The sequence below is a fragment of the Filicampus tigris genome, chromosome 12 (genome assembly GCF_054856515.1).
Source record: "Filicampus tigris isolate MCC_2025a chromosome 12, RoL_Ftig_1.0, whole genome shotgun sequence".
In the NCBI taxonomy this organism is placed as follows: Eukaryota; Metazoa; Chordata; class Actinopteri; order Syngnathiformes; family Syngnathidae; genus Filicampus; species Filicampus tigris.
In genome coordinates this window covers 12,318,643-12,335,121 of record NC_141228.1, presented here as the reverse complement: position 1 = coordinate 12,335,121, position 16,479 = coordinate 12,318,643, and the positions used below count along the sequence as shown (strand labels likewise).

Sequence of the window (16,479 nt, the reverse complement as noted above, 5' to 3'; positions counted from 1 at the left end):
GCAAGTAGTAACCGTGAAATGATCATTTGGTGTGTCATTCATATAAAAATTACACAATTACACAACACATCTTTAAAGTCACAGTAAGGGACTAGCTGTCTGTCTATATACCTCACTTGCTGCTTCTGTTAGTTAGAGAAAGAGACATTGTCAACTACTTCATTAAAATACTTGAGGTGTTTGTGAAAGTCTAACTGTGAAAATTGTCATTGATCAGAGCGTGATTTATTTTCTTCCAGGTGCTGTGTAGTGAGAGGGAGGCGGTAGCTGCGGCATGCTGAGGCAACTCCCCCTGACCCAGGATGAGTGTCAGAGATGGTGGTGCCGCCGTGGCAATGAGTGCAGGTGGAGTAAGGGGGGGAGGAGGTGTGCTGACGAGCACCAACGATGACAACGGACGCTCATACCTGCTCCAGATCTACCCACGGCTTGCTGCTGAGTCATCCACCTGCTGCAACCTGAGGTGGGAGGGCCGCAGTGTTACAATAATGTCATCAGTCATTTCTTACACACCACTGATACATTTGTTTTCCTCAACTAATCAGAGTGCAGAAGGATGCAACAGCAGCTTCTGTGATCTCGGATGCTGCCGTGGCACTGGGGCTGGACCCTGGTCGCCTCTATGTGCTGGCAGAGGTGAAGGAAAGTGGAGGAGAAGAGTGGGTGCTGGAGGCTGGAGATCTTCCAGTGCAGAGGTTCCTGCTGTGGCCTCGGAAAGCCCAGGAGCAGCACCCGCGGAGCCTTGGCTTTTACTTCTTACTCCAGGTCTCATATGCTCATGCTCTCTTCTATTCCGAAGAAAATAGACGAATCTCTCTAATATAACGAATCAATGTGTTGGTACTTGGGTCTTCTTTTTGGGATAGTGTAAACTATGGGCTAAAATCGTACCTCAAATCTCTTGTTAACTATGTGACCACCGAATCCATTTGAATGGATTACTACATGTACTTTTGCCGAAAAACACGTCATAGTCCAAAAAATGAAACATCCGATTTTATCATAATGGTAAATAAATTGCACTTTTATAGTGCTTTACCTACACCAGAGATGGGGGACTCGCGTCAGACTCGAGTTGCTATTTTTTAGTGCTTGCGACTTGCTTGCCAAAAACGTACGAATGACTTGACTTTACTTGGGACTTGGTATCGAAGTGACTCGACTTGACTTAGACTTGAACTACGCGACTTGACAAGTCATCTTGTTTATAGTTTTAAATCTGCATTTGAACACAGTTTGCCTTTTTAGGAAGGAAATCAAGAAAGAAAGAGGGGGGAAAAAAAGGGGGTTTGTTCATTCGTGCCTACCTGGCAACCCGGTAAGTGTGACTTGTTAGTGTGAAGTGGCAAGTAAACACCAACGACGTCGGAGCAACTCAGAGGATCACTGATTTGAATTAATGGATGATTTTGTCCATGACGTTGACAAAAATAGGATGGAAAAACGCATGGTTTGCACTTCGCGGAATGAAGACGACGACGTCAAACTTAATTTGTCATTCCAAAACCCACAGAGAGGTAAAACAATAACCTTACAGTTTAACTAGCGATACAAACACTTTAGGACCAGTAAAAATGTGATTGCGAACATTCAAGTACAGCTAAGTAACGTAACTAAGGGTGGGATGGTGTGTGAAAACTGTCCGAACCTGACTGTGGCGTTTCCGTTCGCATATGCAAAAGTCACCCGGCCCCCTATTTAATAGCGAGGTCAAGTGCTGTGCACTTCGATAGCTTCTATTCATAAAAACATAGACACCGATGTCACCGGCATGTTGCTGAGTGGAAAAAAAGATGTGGAGACGTCTTGGGATTCAAGGATGATCGTTTTGATGAAACCGGGAAAAAGACAATAAGCAACATGCAAGGTTTGAAACTCGAAGATGGGAGAGAACATCGATAAGTTTCGTTTCATCTGTCCGACGCATATAAGATAGCTCTGTGAACCAAAGCTAGCTAGGTTAGCCGACAGTTTCGCTCACCAATGGCTTGTCAAATACTTCATGTCGGTTCTACATTTCATTTAGAAGCTAATAAAGCGATAGATTAGACACCAAGGACACTTTAATTTTTAAACTATACAGTTTAAAACAGCGGTCGTTATCGTAAGCATAGACATCGATACATGGAGTCTAACATAGAGCACTATAGACTCTATGCAGAGTACTTTTGTGGTCGTGAGCGTATCCGCCATATTTGATGTGGCAGCACCCCGACCCAAAAAAAAAAATCATGTACGTTAACTTCCATCAACTTTAAAAATTACAACCTACAAAGTTAATGCAAGATTTTATGACTGGCTTGAACCAAGTAATGACTTGACTTGCTTGAAATTTGGTAGCACCTGGATTTGCTTGAAGAGTGACTTGGGACTCGACTCGAGACTTACTTGTGACTTGCACATATGCGAAGTACTCCCACAAACTCAAATCGAGGAAATACTCATTCGGCGCTTGTTTTTAATGGCCCATTCGCTACCCAATTCAAGTTACCACCGATTCGTGGATAGCCTCAGTGTAAACAGTTACTGATGGGCATTCAACTAAATTTATTCAAATGATCCTCTGTTTGGGAAATGATTCAGAGATGTTTTCATTTCTCTATTTTGGAGACAGTCAGTCTAGCAAATAGGAACAAACAAATAAGTTGTGTTCATGCTTGTAACTAATTGGTGCACCCCATTTTTGAGTAATTAATTATTCTGGCATCCTTTAAACAGTTGTCCTTTTCATCTACGTGACCAATTGTTTCTGAGAATTATTTCATGGAAGTTATGAAAATTGAATACTTTCATTTGCTCTTCTTGATCCAGGAGAGGAACAACGACGGCTCTATTCATTATGTCCACCTCCCACCCCTGTCCAAAGAGCAGGAGGCACAGCGGCTTGCCGCCAGGGGCTTCCTTCCACCTCCACAGGATGACTTTGCGGACCTCTGTAACCTCCCCAAACTCAACGAGGACAGCATCCTAAATAACCTGCGCACACGCTTCTACAAGAAAAAGATCTACACCTACGCAGGCAGCATACTCATTGCCATCAACCCCTTCAAGTTTCTGCCAATCTACAACCCAAAGTATGTTAAACTGTACGAAAACCACCAGCTGGGCAAACTGGAGCCGCACATCTTTGCCATTGCGGATGTGGCTTACTATGCAATGCTCAGGAAGAAGGTCAACCAGTGTATTGTCATCTCTGGGGAGAGCGGCTCAGGCAAGACTCAAAGTACCAACTTTCTCATCCACTGTTTGACTGCACTCAGCCAGAAAGGCTATGCCAGCGGTGTGGAGAGGACTATACTTGGTGCAGGACCAGTCCTGGAGGTAAGAGAATACTGTTTATGGCTGCAAGTGTCTGAACGCAACACTTGCTGAGCAATTTCTATTGGGAACCTTCATCTCTTTGCTACTTTGGCTTGCATTGCGGCTTTTTGGTGGCAATGCATCACCCAATCGGAATAGGCAGAGAACAAATGAAATCCGACTGTGCTGGGTAACCAGGTAAGCTCGCCTGTCATCAGGCCAGATCTACTCGTCTGTTTGCCTCATCAACCGTAAGGAAAGATTATGTCACAGTTATCCATACCCACCACTGGCTTGAGTCATGTGGGAAATGCCTCGCTCTTATTCATTTGTTGTCAGTGATCATGCTTTCTCAAAAGAGTCACACTTGCCTCTATTGCAGGCACAAACCTAAGCAGGAACGAGACTACTTGTGTTTTAGATTATTTAACGGTATAAGAATTATATTTAGTTTGACGGTTATGGTGGTTAGAAAATTCCCATGAAAGAAGAAAGGAAATGTCATTTCAGGCTGCAGCTCCAGGTAGGACGGACATATGATCGTTGCCGTGTAGTGTTAAATGCTTTACCATAAAGACTATGGTCTCCCCCTGCAAAAAAAAAAAAAAATTGGAATGTTTCTTTGTTAACCCCTCACATGATTCTGTCCTCTATTTCTGTTGGCATCATATGAACACATTCTTACTAAATCTGTAACGCAAGAAGACATTTGTAGACATCTGTCTCTACTTTTACAAAAAGGGACTGCCAGTAAATGCCCTTGTATTATTTAGTTTAGTTTATTCTACTTGGCTATGAATATGTGGTATTTATTTCTTATTTTGTTATTCCCCTCCCGGTAATAAGAAACAGTCTCAGTCACTTTTAATGGTAGAATAATTTGAAATAATTCTCAGCATTTACATCCCACAAAATAGTCATTGTTTAGCACTCCTGCAATGAAACATTGCTGTGCTTTACTGTATTGTGGACTTTTGTTGTGCTATAAACAGCGCTGTGTGCATCTGAATGGGTCCCAATATATTCTGAGCTTCCTGTGAGCCCAGTGATCTGGATGAATGTTTATTTTAGAAGCACAGGAGTAGAGATTAAAAAAAAAAAAAAGAATGACTGAAGTGTTATGCCTGAGGACAGATGGGACTCAAATGTCCCAATCCCTCTTCTGACTGCATATTCAATTCAACACTACATTATTTCAGTCAGTGGAATGGTTTTCACAATTGTGTTTCTCTAAATGCTCTTAGTGTTAATCCGAAAGTAAATCACCACATATTTTCAGTTTTATACTGCGCAGTAACGGGGCTAAAAATACTCCTTTTATCCAGAAAAGCCATGTGTGGAATGTGGAAGTACCAAACATTTGAAAGAGAACATCAGCCTAGACCTGTAATAGTAAGTTAAGTGGATTGCGCCGCAGTAGAGGAGAAGTAAATACACAGAGGGCCAGGGCTACAGTCACTTAAAAGCACGTGTCAGCCATCCGTCATTTGCCTCATGACTTTTGTCCCTTGACCTTCTTGACTCAGCACTCAAAAAGGCACTCACAAAAGTGCTGCGACTTTAAGATGCAGCCGAGTAAGTTAAGCCTTGGTCCCTTAATGTGCGTCAGTCTGATGGAGGAATTTTCCCCTCCATCAGCAGAGTTCTGGTCCCATTGGCAAACGCATGGCCGCCGTTCATTCCCAGAATGCAGTCTGTTTCAGTCCTGTCCAGAGCTGTGGTTGCAGAGGGAGACAAGGAGACGGGATTGGGCTTTGTTGGCCTCGTCAGTACAAGAGGCAGAGATCGGGTTCCAGTTTGTCAATCATCCTGGCTCACGTACAACTGCAGCAACATTACATCAAAAGTTGCTTTCATTCAGAAGTAGAGTGCTTTTGACATTTTTCCACATGCTCTACGAAGAAGAGATTTATGTGGAAAAAAACGTCTACTTTGACACCTCCTTACAGCTTTTGTAGTTAACTTATTACACAGATAATGTGAACCTAAAGTCTATTTAAAGAGGAAGTAATAACCTCTCAAAGTATGTTCCCCTGTAGTTTCTCTCCACTCGAGTAGTGCTTCCATCGTATGACAACTTGAAATTGAGATTTAAAGAGAGAGAATGTTTCTTTCAGCACATTTACTAGTACAAAAGAACCCCTAACTTTCCTAAAGATTGTACTTTTTTTGCACTGGATACTGATCCGATTACAGTGGTTGAAAATGCAAAGAGGGTGTGCGCTCTGTGCGTCTACGCTGTGGCTGTAGGGGAGCTCGACAGACCTGGGTCACATTTTGAGGAGGTGAGATCATTATTTGTGCTGCTGGACTCAATGGCCTCAACCTGAAACTACTTTGCAAAGCAGCCATCCTACTTTAGTATTGTGCGCCACCTCATTTCTATTCTGTTGTAGGTGTCGTGCTCCAATTGATAACACTGGTCAACAGCAAAGGTTAATCAGAGATGACTTTATGTACATTGAAAAAATCAAAAATGTAAATATTTGTTGACCAGCGTAATGTGTGTTGTCCATGTGAGCAAATGAATGCCACACCGCAAAAAGGCTCCTCCTTTTCCCCCATTATCAAAACAAAGAGACACTACTTGGTGACTTGGTAATTACCTTTGCTATGGCTGGTATTTTTTTATAGAGGGATAGGAGAATCCCTAAATGTTCTGAACTCCTCTTTCTATTCCAATGTCATATTGAGCATTCCTCTTCTCCTTTTTCTCCTCCTCCTCCTTCTTACATCTTAACAGTATAGACCAGAGCAAGCAGCGCATCTGTAAAGCTGACATTTTTGGTGGAATTTAAAGAATGTCTTGCTGTAAGCAGTTTGGAGCCTTTGAGAGTCAGAACCTTTCAGTGAGTGACAGAGGCTGTGGTACAATAAAGAGTACCGGTATGTTATATTTGTAACTTGTATTATTTATTTAACAACATAAGCTGGGATACCCACTAGCATACCCGTGACCCTATTGAGGATACATGATTGAGAAGATGGATGGATGGATGGATGAATTGATTATTTGGGGAGAAAAAAATATTCACTACTGTTTCAAATATTGCAATGTATAAAAATGCATTCTACCAACATCATTCCCTGTAATAGACATTTAATACTCTCTGTAATAGACACTTAATACTCTCTGTAATATGATACATGATACATCTATTGTGCGTTCTGTACAATCAAATGGTATTTTTACACACTTTCTTTTGATAATTAATTGAATGAATATGGTGTCCTCACAACCTTCTTCAGTGTGCGCTTTTAACAATGAAAGCCTCACATAGACAATGAGTATTGTATTACTTTTTAAACTGGTCTGGCTGGTTGTTCCTCCGTTTCCCCCCCCCACCCCCTTTTGAAACACATTTAGGATCTGCCCCTATTCACAGAATTGGTTGACACATAGAAGACAGGTCAGCTGCTCTGTAAAGATTAACTGTCAGGAATCTGCGTTATAAATGTAGCCATGCTCCATGCAGCCCTGAATTCAGACTCAGACATAACTTCACAGGGAGTTCCTATCATCCGGAACCTTATTTAACAGGAAACGGCTACAACATGGGAAGTTACGGCAGTAGTTCTCCTTATTTTTTTTCCAGAACCCTTACGGGGTGTGGATAGACCAGACTATTGTATTTGTATGGTTCAGGAAGTGCAGAGGAGAAGCTGACCATTCTGTCTGCAGATGCATTGTGTATCTCTGAGTTACTGTATACAGTATGTTGCAGTTTCACCATATTATGCCCATCTATGTTTGAGCTGGCTGGGTGACATTGAGTGGAGAATGGAGGAACTAGCTTTATTGAGTTTTGGCTGACACGTCACTTGAGCTACGCGCACGCAAAACGACAAAAACAATGCAATCACTTTATTCAGAACTGAGGTGAAGAGCAGAACAAGCCGGTTCTTGTAGCAACACAGTTGCTACATGTAGGCCACAGCTTACATGTGGCAACATGCTACAGCCGTCTTCAGGACCTATTTGTGGGACTTTGACCACAGCATAAGCTGAAGATTGATGTACCCAAGAAGACATGGGTGGGGCTTCTTGAAATGGCTCTAGTCTGGTAAAACACTAGACCACAAGAGGAGCAAATCTAGGTCTTGAAAACTTCATTCACCTTTTCAAACCCATAACATCTGACATGTATATCTACTTTCCCTGCTTGCCTGGCTTGGCCACAGGAAACTGAAGGCACAGGGCAGAGAAGTCCTGCCAGTAGCTGTTAAACTGCACACGTGCACAACCACATCATGTGAACAATATACCAGAACCACCCCAACGGTTTGAGGACTTAAGTCTTGTGTTGTTGCACTGCACTTGCAAAGAAAGGCCGGTCACGTCTGCCAATTTTGCTGAGCGTCGGTTTGATTGCAGGGGTCTTCACGTGCACAAAGGAGTTTTCACGTTGGCAGAAAATAGTTAAGTTGGAAACATTATGCAGAGTACACTTGCCTATTATGTTCTTGCGAGGACATCTTGATAAGCGCCATTGTTCACTGTATCTAATGCTCAGCTGCAGTCACTTACCAGTGGTCACACCACTCAGGATTTTGCACGACGCATATGTGGCCTATGAGTTCGCAGAGTGTCGGCTGTCACTGTTCCATGATGTTGTTTTTCTCCTACTTCACAACTTTGTGCTTTTTGTGTTCTTCTAGGTTGAGGCTAGATTGCATTTTATTTGAAAACATGTACTTTGACTTGCTCAGAGGTGTAACAAGTACTGCCTCGTCATTTGGCAGTAAATTGATAGTTTAGAGAGGCTGTGCTTATCATGTAGTGGCTCGGTAAACTGGACTTAGATAAAAACATTGCCACTATTTAATTAATTTATGCACCTTCGAGTACTACCGATGCTGTGATTGTACTCAAAAGAATAACATGATAGTGTCTGAGAGAATCTGAAGATGTTTTGTGTTGAGCAAGATTAATGCCACTGTGATGGAGGGCCAAGTATAGATGAGGAACTGTGTAGCGACGCGGTTGCTTTTAATCACTGCCCACATCATATGACTTCAACAAAGTATATTTTTCAGAACTGGCATTAAACTCATAGTTTCGGCAACTTGGCTGCTTTGAGTGGCCATTTGTTTACATACTGCAGTACTTGCATGTAAAGTTACACAGGCATTTGAAGAGCTTATCAATTCAAATGGGGCTTAAAGGGAAACAAGAATGACCACATGGTTTGGCCTGGTTTTGCCATGAGAGCTTGCCGTTGTTTTGTGAATGGAGGAATCCGTGACAGTTGGACAATGCCGAGTCCCCGGTGAACAAATTCAGTCTGCAGAGAGGTGTGAGTGTCACGACCTTGGCAGCACTCGCGGAGCTGTTTAAATCAAGCTTGACCGCTGAGGCCACACTTGAGAGGATGCAAGTGCCCCAGTGTTATTAATCGTAAGGCTTAATATCCAGTCTGCAGCCAATGTCTAAAAAGCTCAATACTCATCTTGAGCCAAAACTACATTAGACCTATTTTAATGACTTTATAAAAGGTTATAATCTGGTCTGATTGTTGTGCAAGACAAATGGATTATAAATGACACTGTTTGCGGAAGAACTCCCTTAGTTTGAATTCCAAAAACTTTGTGTGTGGTTCTATGGGGATGTTAGCTTTCATTCTCGTCACTTTGGCTGCGCTCAAGTGGAAATGTACTGGATAGCTGGCACCAAAGAATCTGGTTTACATAAAAAAAAAAAAATCACTTAAGACAGCCTCATCATCATAAAAGCTTGCATATGCACACCAGCAATGTGCTTATGTGTTCACAGATTTCTAGTTACCTTCTTCTGTCTCTCTCAACCTCTCTCTATTGCTTCCCTTTTCCCTTTCCATAAACTCTGCAACCCCCAATTTGTTAAGAATGCAAATACCACTGCATTTCTCCAAAGATGTGGTTTTGACAATGTGTCAATTCACATCCTCATGCCTGCTGCGCCTCAGAGCCAATCACATCTGCCCCTCATGGGCATGTTGGCCTGCTGTGATGATGCTGTGACATGTTTAGTATTCACTTCATGGTGCAGAGGCCTCCACTTAGCTGAGATTTCCCAGGCTTTTGTGCATTTGGCTCCAAGCTTGCTAGAGCCGGTCAATGGAAACAGCTCGGTGAGATGCAGTGAGAATTGAGGGAGAAAAGACTTGTGGTGATTCTCAAGTGAAATGTAGGTTTGAATGTGTATTTAAAGGTGAATGATAGTACTGTGTGTAGAATTCCACCAATATATCATAACTAGCCTACTTTATACAGAATTACCACAAATTAGCCATATTTTTCTGCATTTGACTTTTACAGGGCAATAAACCTCACTTCATCACAGGTTCCGGAGTTGCGGTCCCGCTCTTCCTCACATTTTTTGGGGCGGACAGTTCATAACTTATGTTATAACTAATAATGACTTTGTCTATAAACCTGGTAGTCAACCGCACAAGCTAGTTTTCGTTGAAAACTATTTGCCATACTCTGTACTCCTTATTTTAAATGGTACGGCAAACAACGGCAGTCATTTTATTTTCTTATGTACATCTATGAGCATGATTATTGATGTATACTGAATTGTGAGATACATTTGTTTGGAAAAAATGGGATTGTTTTGACGGGTCAAATTGACGGGTCTCTTATTTCTTGTGTCAAAATCCTAGTACTCCTCGTGTTAACGTGTTAAAAGCCTTAAAATGACTTCCATTTTTATTGCAGAAGCAGAAGCTCACACTGAAAATTGTAGAAATAGTTCACCAGACACAGAATCAAGCTCCTCCTGTGGCCATCTCAGTCCCCAAACCTCAACCCCATTGAAAACCTGTGGCGTGCGCTAATAAGGAGAGGACCCAGGTCGCTGGATGCTTTAGAGACAGTGTTTAAAGAGGAATGGCCGAAGAGCCCTCTTTCTGTATTCTTCCATCTTGTGAAACATTATAGTTGAAGATTAGGTGCCATTTTGGTCCTATATTATATAGAAAAAGACTACATTTATCAGAATCTAAAAAAAAAAAAAAGCACATCTTAACCAGGGGTGACAATATTTATGGACGGCAGTGTATGTTTGGTAACTTCTGCATTAAATAATTTCCCGTAATTTTGTTGTACATCCACCTGAGAGCAAACACATAGTTTTGATCAAATGTGTGTCCATTGTTTGAGTACCGGTACGGTTAGAAGAGTAACTATAGTTGGTTGACAGGAAAAAGTAACATGTTACATTCGTCGTTGAAAATGCACACATTTTGGATTGATTCATATGTGATTTTTATCCACATAGGACCAAGGCCTGGTTTGGCATCCGTTTCTATGCATGTTTTTCCCCCTCTGGTTACACTGCCAAGAAGAATAACCAAACTGGGCCACATTAAGAAGAAATCCAGAATTGGGTCAGTGTAAACCAGCAGTGTAAATCCAGCAGAGAAAAGATTAGAAAGCCCAATGTGTGGATAAGTACTAACTAGGTAGTCTCACCTGTACTGGAATGAGTTGAAATTGTGATTGTACAAACGCAAACTGACTGAAGCTGCGTTGTATATGAAAGCAACAGAAATGGCTCACAACTTTACTCTTTGGACTCTAAAGAAGACACCACTGTAACAAATTAAGCTTGCCCCTGCTTCGGAGCATACAATGTGGTTCCTATTTAACATGCACAGAGTCAACTTCTCTTGCGGTGGCCTTTTGTTGTACTTGTGTGTGTATCTGTAACCATGTGAGCATCATTAAGTAAAAAAAAAAAAAAAAAAAGCGTGAGCTATTCTGTTAACATCAATGCGAGAAACGAGGGGCCCCCAGTGAGGCCTGGTGGCTTGACTGTCTCTGCTCGTGGCACACCAGTCTGGCACTGTGGTTCAGCGTGGCTGTTCCTCTTTCATTTATCATAACTGACCTGCTATGAGTGCACACACACACCCACACGTATGCACACACACACTCGCACACATCCACATTCTGAACAGGGAAATGAGTGATAAGATTTTGAAGGAGGTGGCTGGAGAGAGGGGACAATGAGTTGCAGATGCTTAGCCCCCATGACACACACACACACAGCCGTGAACATGATACCACCCACATCAGTGGTCTCAGCTGCTGTTTAAAAACAAGATGTAACCCCTGCACTATAGAGTTTCTTTGGTGTCACGGTGGTTTAATGTCACGACTTTGCTCAGTACAGATTGATCTGCCGATTGCTTGCTCATGGCATTCTTTCGCTGTAATTTTATTTTTGTACTTGGATGCATTTTCAATGAAATTTCTCACGATTGAATGACGATGTACAATGAGGTTTTGGATTCGGTGCAGTAACAAAAACAGTTTCGATAGTTTGTGTCCAGGACAGTATGAAGTTGTTTCAAGTACCGGTGCTGTACTTGACTTTGTGGGGTGTTCCATTAATGTAAAAATAACTTTACTACCCTGGACAAATCCTTGTTTTTTTTTTCTCTGTTACCTCCTTCAGGCCTTTGGAAACGCCAAGACAGCCCACAATAACAACTCCAGCCGTTTTGGTAAATTCATCCAGGTTAATTACCTTGAGACTGGAGTGGTGAGAGGGTGAGTAATTAACATCACAAATGGCTGTTTTTGTGCTGTGTAGCATCTTCCTGTAAGTTGTTATTGAGATCACTTCTTTAACCCAATCGCTTCCTCTTTGAATGGTCATGTGCTTTTCCTCTCTTATGTGTGGGGGTGGGGGGGGGGGGGCGGCATAGACTTTCAACCACTATCAGGTACTTCCTTTTTCTCAGCCCACAGGCTCCGGTAAGGAGCTCCATCAAAGTTTGGGTGACCATGTCACTTCCTCATCTGCTGTGGGCTGCTCAATACAACGTCTTAACAGACATAAAGATCAAGAATGGAAAAAGCTTTAGAAAACATTCAGACTTCAGCCCACACCTTGCCCGTTCACTTTGTTTTGAAAACAAACAAAGACTGATGACATGGTTTGTTTTAATAAACCAACCTGGATAAGAAGTGTAATTTTTTTGAGCAGATGCCTGACCCGAAACATAAATTTGATAAATCTAATTGATGAATGCTGTTCAAAATAGAGTGTTTAAATCTTTTAACTATGAATTATGCTGGTTTCAATATAGAATATTAATGCAGTGTTTTGATGACAAAGGTCTGCTATAGGTAAGCTTCAATTAATGTTGTCATGTATTATTTTAATCTGTATTCTGTTCCCATGTTAGTGTTATATTGGCAAGAATTTTGCCCGGAGTAGATTGACTTAACACAAGTCTGTGTGGATGTGGCCCAGGTAGCCCATTGCATGTTGTTGTTTTGTAGACCGCAAATAAGTTAAGACTGACTTAACAGCACCTTTGCTGGTTGCAACCTGGTAGTGCACTCACTAATAGTGCTGCTATTAGATGGATGAAATGTGGTTTGTGCATCTACCTTGCAGTCAAAGGTTTCTGGGTTGAATCTGTGATCTTTCTCTGTGTAGTTTGTTCTTCCCGTGCTCGTGTGGGGTTTCTCTGTGTATTCCGGCTTCCTCCCACATTCCAAAAATATGGATATGTTAGTTCCATTTGAATGTCTAAATTACCCATAAATGACAGAGAGACTCTGACTGACTGGAAGACCAGCCTCTTGCCTAAAGTCAGCCAGGGTAGGCTCATTACACTTAACAATATGAGTAGTAGAAGATGGACAGAGAGATGAAGGGATAAATAAATATACTTTACATACTTCAGTAATCTTGTGAGGGAAATTGCATGAGCGAAATTAAGGCGTTATTATGCAATTGACCCTATTCCCATCCCCGCTCGAAGTATGTGTTCAGCCCCCGAAGCCATTTTTGCATGTCCATAATTTCGTTCGGACAAGGACTATTCTGCCTAAATATTTCAAAAACATTAAATGTATGAACATCTTTGGATAGCAACAAATGTTTGTGGTGACAACTGTGAGTTGTTCAATGTAATAGTGATAGTTTGCCTTATATCCCAACAAGGCATTTTCCATTTATGGCACAAAGTCTCATCATGCTCTACTGAATTGTTCTCTCCTTGAATTCAATTGGATTGTAATCCAATCAGGAGGGTTGGTGTCTCTTAGACAAGGAAATGCCAGATTGGAGTTCACCCGCAGCAGATGTGCTTGTCGCCTTTGACTTCACATCCGTCCTATAGCAGAGGATCTGGACTTGTAACAAAGGCAGTCTGTCTATCTCACCATCTCTAGTGGCCATTCTTCAAACAGTCCGTAGAGGAAGATCGCCTTACGCTGTGCTGTTTTCTTCCTCACTGGTGCCTGCACAAGAGCCATTCCACCTTGGCGCAGGGAATGGCCGAATTTGAATATGCATCCATTCCTCCAACTCTGACCCCCTACCTCTATTCTTAGTTTGTCAGGAGTTGTTATGCCTGGCTATTGAAAAAACAACCGCAGCTTGTAAAGTCTGATTCAGACCACTTTTTGGCCTTGGCTTTATGGAGTGGGTAAATAGCACTGCTTTTAAAATGGTTTGTCTCATGATTGCACCGGTCTGAAAGCACACCTTCCTTTTTTTTTTTTTTTTGGAGCCCCTGCAGGAGCCTCTCAGTCTCACACACTTACCATGCAATAAAATAAATGAAGCCCACAGTTTTCTCCAGTGGCCGTCCGTGTGTGTTATGTGTGTCTTCCATTAGACCCTATCCTTTGTTCACCCTTTGATTGTTTCAACCATCTGCCCTCACGTCTCCTCCGGTTTCTCCCCTTATTTCTTACTAGTCCTCTCTCACGTGACCTGAATACACGCTCACACATACACAAAAACATGATGGCCTTTAGTGTTAAGTGATTCATGTGCATTGTTTTTCTTCTTTCTCACCACTATTTCACGCTCTCTCTCTTGCAGTGCTGTTGTGGAGAAGTATCTCCTGGAGAAGTCTCGTCTAGTCTCCAGAGAGAAGAATGAGAGGTGGGGACGTGCAGGATCTCGACCTCTTTCCCCCCCTCTGTCTGGCCTTTACGGACTCTTTGTAAATATGGGAAGCTTGCCCTGGGAACCACTGGGAGTTGGATATGATTTTGGACCTCAGCTGTTGACATAATCTTGTTATACATCTAAACCAGCGGGGACCACACTTTTTTGTCTTGCGAGCTACAGTATATTTCAAATGACCAATTGAAAATGATCTATCTACGCTAAAAATTATGCAAAAATATTTTGGGTACCATCCCTGCAGATGGGGATAAAAAGACAATGAGGGAATTCACTGAACTATGATCCGTTACCTGTCTGTATTACTTATGTACAGGGTATATCTAATTTAGCATTATGCAATTAGTTAATCTAATCAACAATTTGTTGTGTTTTAGGAACTATCACGTGTTTTACTACCTGTTGTTGGGCGCTTCCGAGGAGGAAAGGAAAGAGTTCAAGTTGTTGCCACCTGAAGATTACTTCTACCTCAAGCAGGTAGGAAGAAGAAAATTTTGTCTCAACCATATAATTACATTATAACCAGTGGTTAGCATGTCATAGTTAAACTATAATTGACGGACTGAACTTTTAATGAATATTTTCAAGCTGTTTTTTTTTTTGTTTTGTTTTTGTTTGGTCGTCAACTCTTCTCTTGTTCTGTCCTTTCTGGTGTTGTTGGTTTCACACTCACTCATTAACCTTCTGTGTATTTTCTGTAGCAAAACTTTAAGATTGAAGATGAGGAGGACCTGCATCATGACTTTGAAAGACTGCAGCAGGCCATGGAGATGGTTGGCTTCCTTCCAGCTACCAAGAAGCAGTGAGTGAATGGTCAACGTTACGTGCAGTTTAATAGTTAACTTATTTTTCAGGAAAAAGTCTAATACTACTCAGAACGTGCTTAGGGAAATGTTTCAATAGGAAATACAGGAATCCATCCCTGCAATTTGCCAGTGTCCTGTGGTGTTTTTTTTTCTTCGATCGTTGTATTTCAAAAGCTTGAAAAACAGGAACAAACTAGCAAGTCAATAAAGTAGTTTAATTGTGTACAGTACACGTCGCCTTCAGTTTCATAACTGTTAAAGCTACATTGATTAAAGTATCAAAGGTCACATGTTTACACTGTTGTCCTCCATGTATTACATACTGTATGTTACTGCTTTCGGTTTTATGTTAAGTGTCTGTATTTCAGGATTTTTTCTGTGCTTTCGGCCATCTTGTATCTTGGCAACGTGACCTACCAGAGGAAGTCGACAGGCCGAGACGAGGGCTTGGAGGTGGGGCCGCCAGAGGTCTTGGCCACTCTCTCTGACCTGCTGAAGGTATTGTGTGTATTTTACTAGACGGGACCATGTTTGATCAGCTGCGTGCAAGCCTGAAACATGGTGGTCTCCCTTAGGTCAAAGAGGAGCTGCTGGTTGAAGCGCTGACAAAGAGGAAAACGGTGACAGTCAACGACAAGCTGATCCTCCCCTATAGCCACTCGGAGGTATCTGCTGGGCCCCCGCGCCCAATGCACAATCATCTTATTTGTTTGGGATTGACATCTGAAGGCACAACAAGCCACCTCTCATCATCCTTTTCTGTCTGTCCTTCCTGTCACGTCAGGCAATCACGGCCAGAGACTCGATGGCAAAATCTCTATACAGTGCCTTATTTGACTGGATTGTCCTACGCATTAATCATGCACTGCTTAACAAGAGAGACATGGAGGAATCTGTCCCAGTGAGATACAAAACTCATGAATAGTTTCCACACAAAATCAGTGGTGCAGTTTTCACTCCATTGTTTTCTGCCCTGTAGCGCTTGTCAATTGGTGTCCTGGACATATTTGGCTTTGAGGACTTTGAGACCAACAGCTTTGAACAGTTTTGCATCAACTATGCAAATGAGCAGCTGCAGTATTATTTTAATAATCATATATTCAATCTGGAGCAGGTGAGCCACCTGTTATGTTTTACGCCTTTTTTGTTGTTGCAGCAGCCTTATGTGGAAAATGCAAAACTTATATTAACACATCGCATGCAGTGTTGTAATTTATGACTTTATATCAAACGCAATTTTAATCATATGTATAAGTTAAACAAATTCACGTTAAATGTTTAGAATTGTTTATTGAGGAAGTGTTACACAGTCTTGTTGTATTCTGCAGGAGGAGTACCAAGCAGAGGGAATCACTTGGCATAACATTGACTACATAGACAATGTAGGCTGTATCCACCTTATCAGTAAGAAGCCCACTGGCCTGCTTTACCTGCTGGATGAGGAGAGCAAGT

The 16,479-nt window shown here is 41.9% G+C and overlaps 1 protein-coding gene across 9 annotated transcripts in view; it reads left to right on the top strand.

Annotated features, from left to right (window-relative positions):
- The window catches only part of myo9bl (myosin IXb-like), a 52,148-nt gene that overhangs the window by 17,588 nt on the left and 18,081 nt on the right, over positions 1 to 16,479 (top strand). For all 9 annotated transcript variants that reach the window (XR_015088928.1, XM_086046864.1, XM_086046862.1 and 6 more), the window contains exons 2-13: positions 240 to 463; positions 546 to 765; positions 2,812 to 3,321; positions 11,744 to 11,838; positions 14,135 to 14,197; positions 14,599 to 14,698; positions 14,923 to 15,023; positions 15,396 to 15,525; positions 15,603 to 15,692; positions 15,812 to 15,928; positions 16,007 to 16,141; positions 16,356 to 16,477. Coding sequence is in view for 8 of the 9 variants with exons in the window: in XM_086046864.1 (XP_085902990.1) it covers positions 303 to 463; positions 546 to 765; positions 2,812 to 3,321; positions 11,744 to 11,838; positions 14,135 to 14,197; positions 14,599 to 14,698; positions 14,923 to 15,023; positions 15,396 to 15,525; positions 15,603 to 15,692; positions 15,812 to 15,928; positions 16,007 to 16,141; positions 16,356 to 16,477 (1,844 nt within the window). In the remaining variant the exon portion in view is untranslated. The remainder of the gene's footprint in view (positions 1 to 239; positions 464 to 545; positions 766 to 2,811; positions 3,322 to 11,743; positions 11,839 to 14,134; positions 14,198 to 14,598; positions 14,699 to 14,922; positions 15,024 to 15,395; positions 15,526 to 15,602; positions 15,693 to 15,811; positions 15,929 to 16,006; positions 16,142 to 16,355; positions 16,478 to 16,479) is intronic.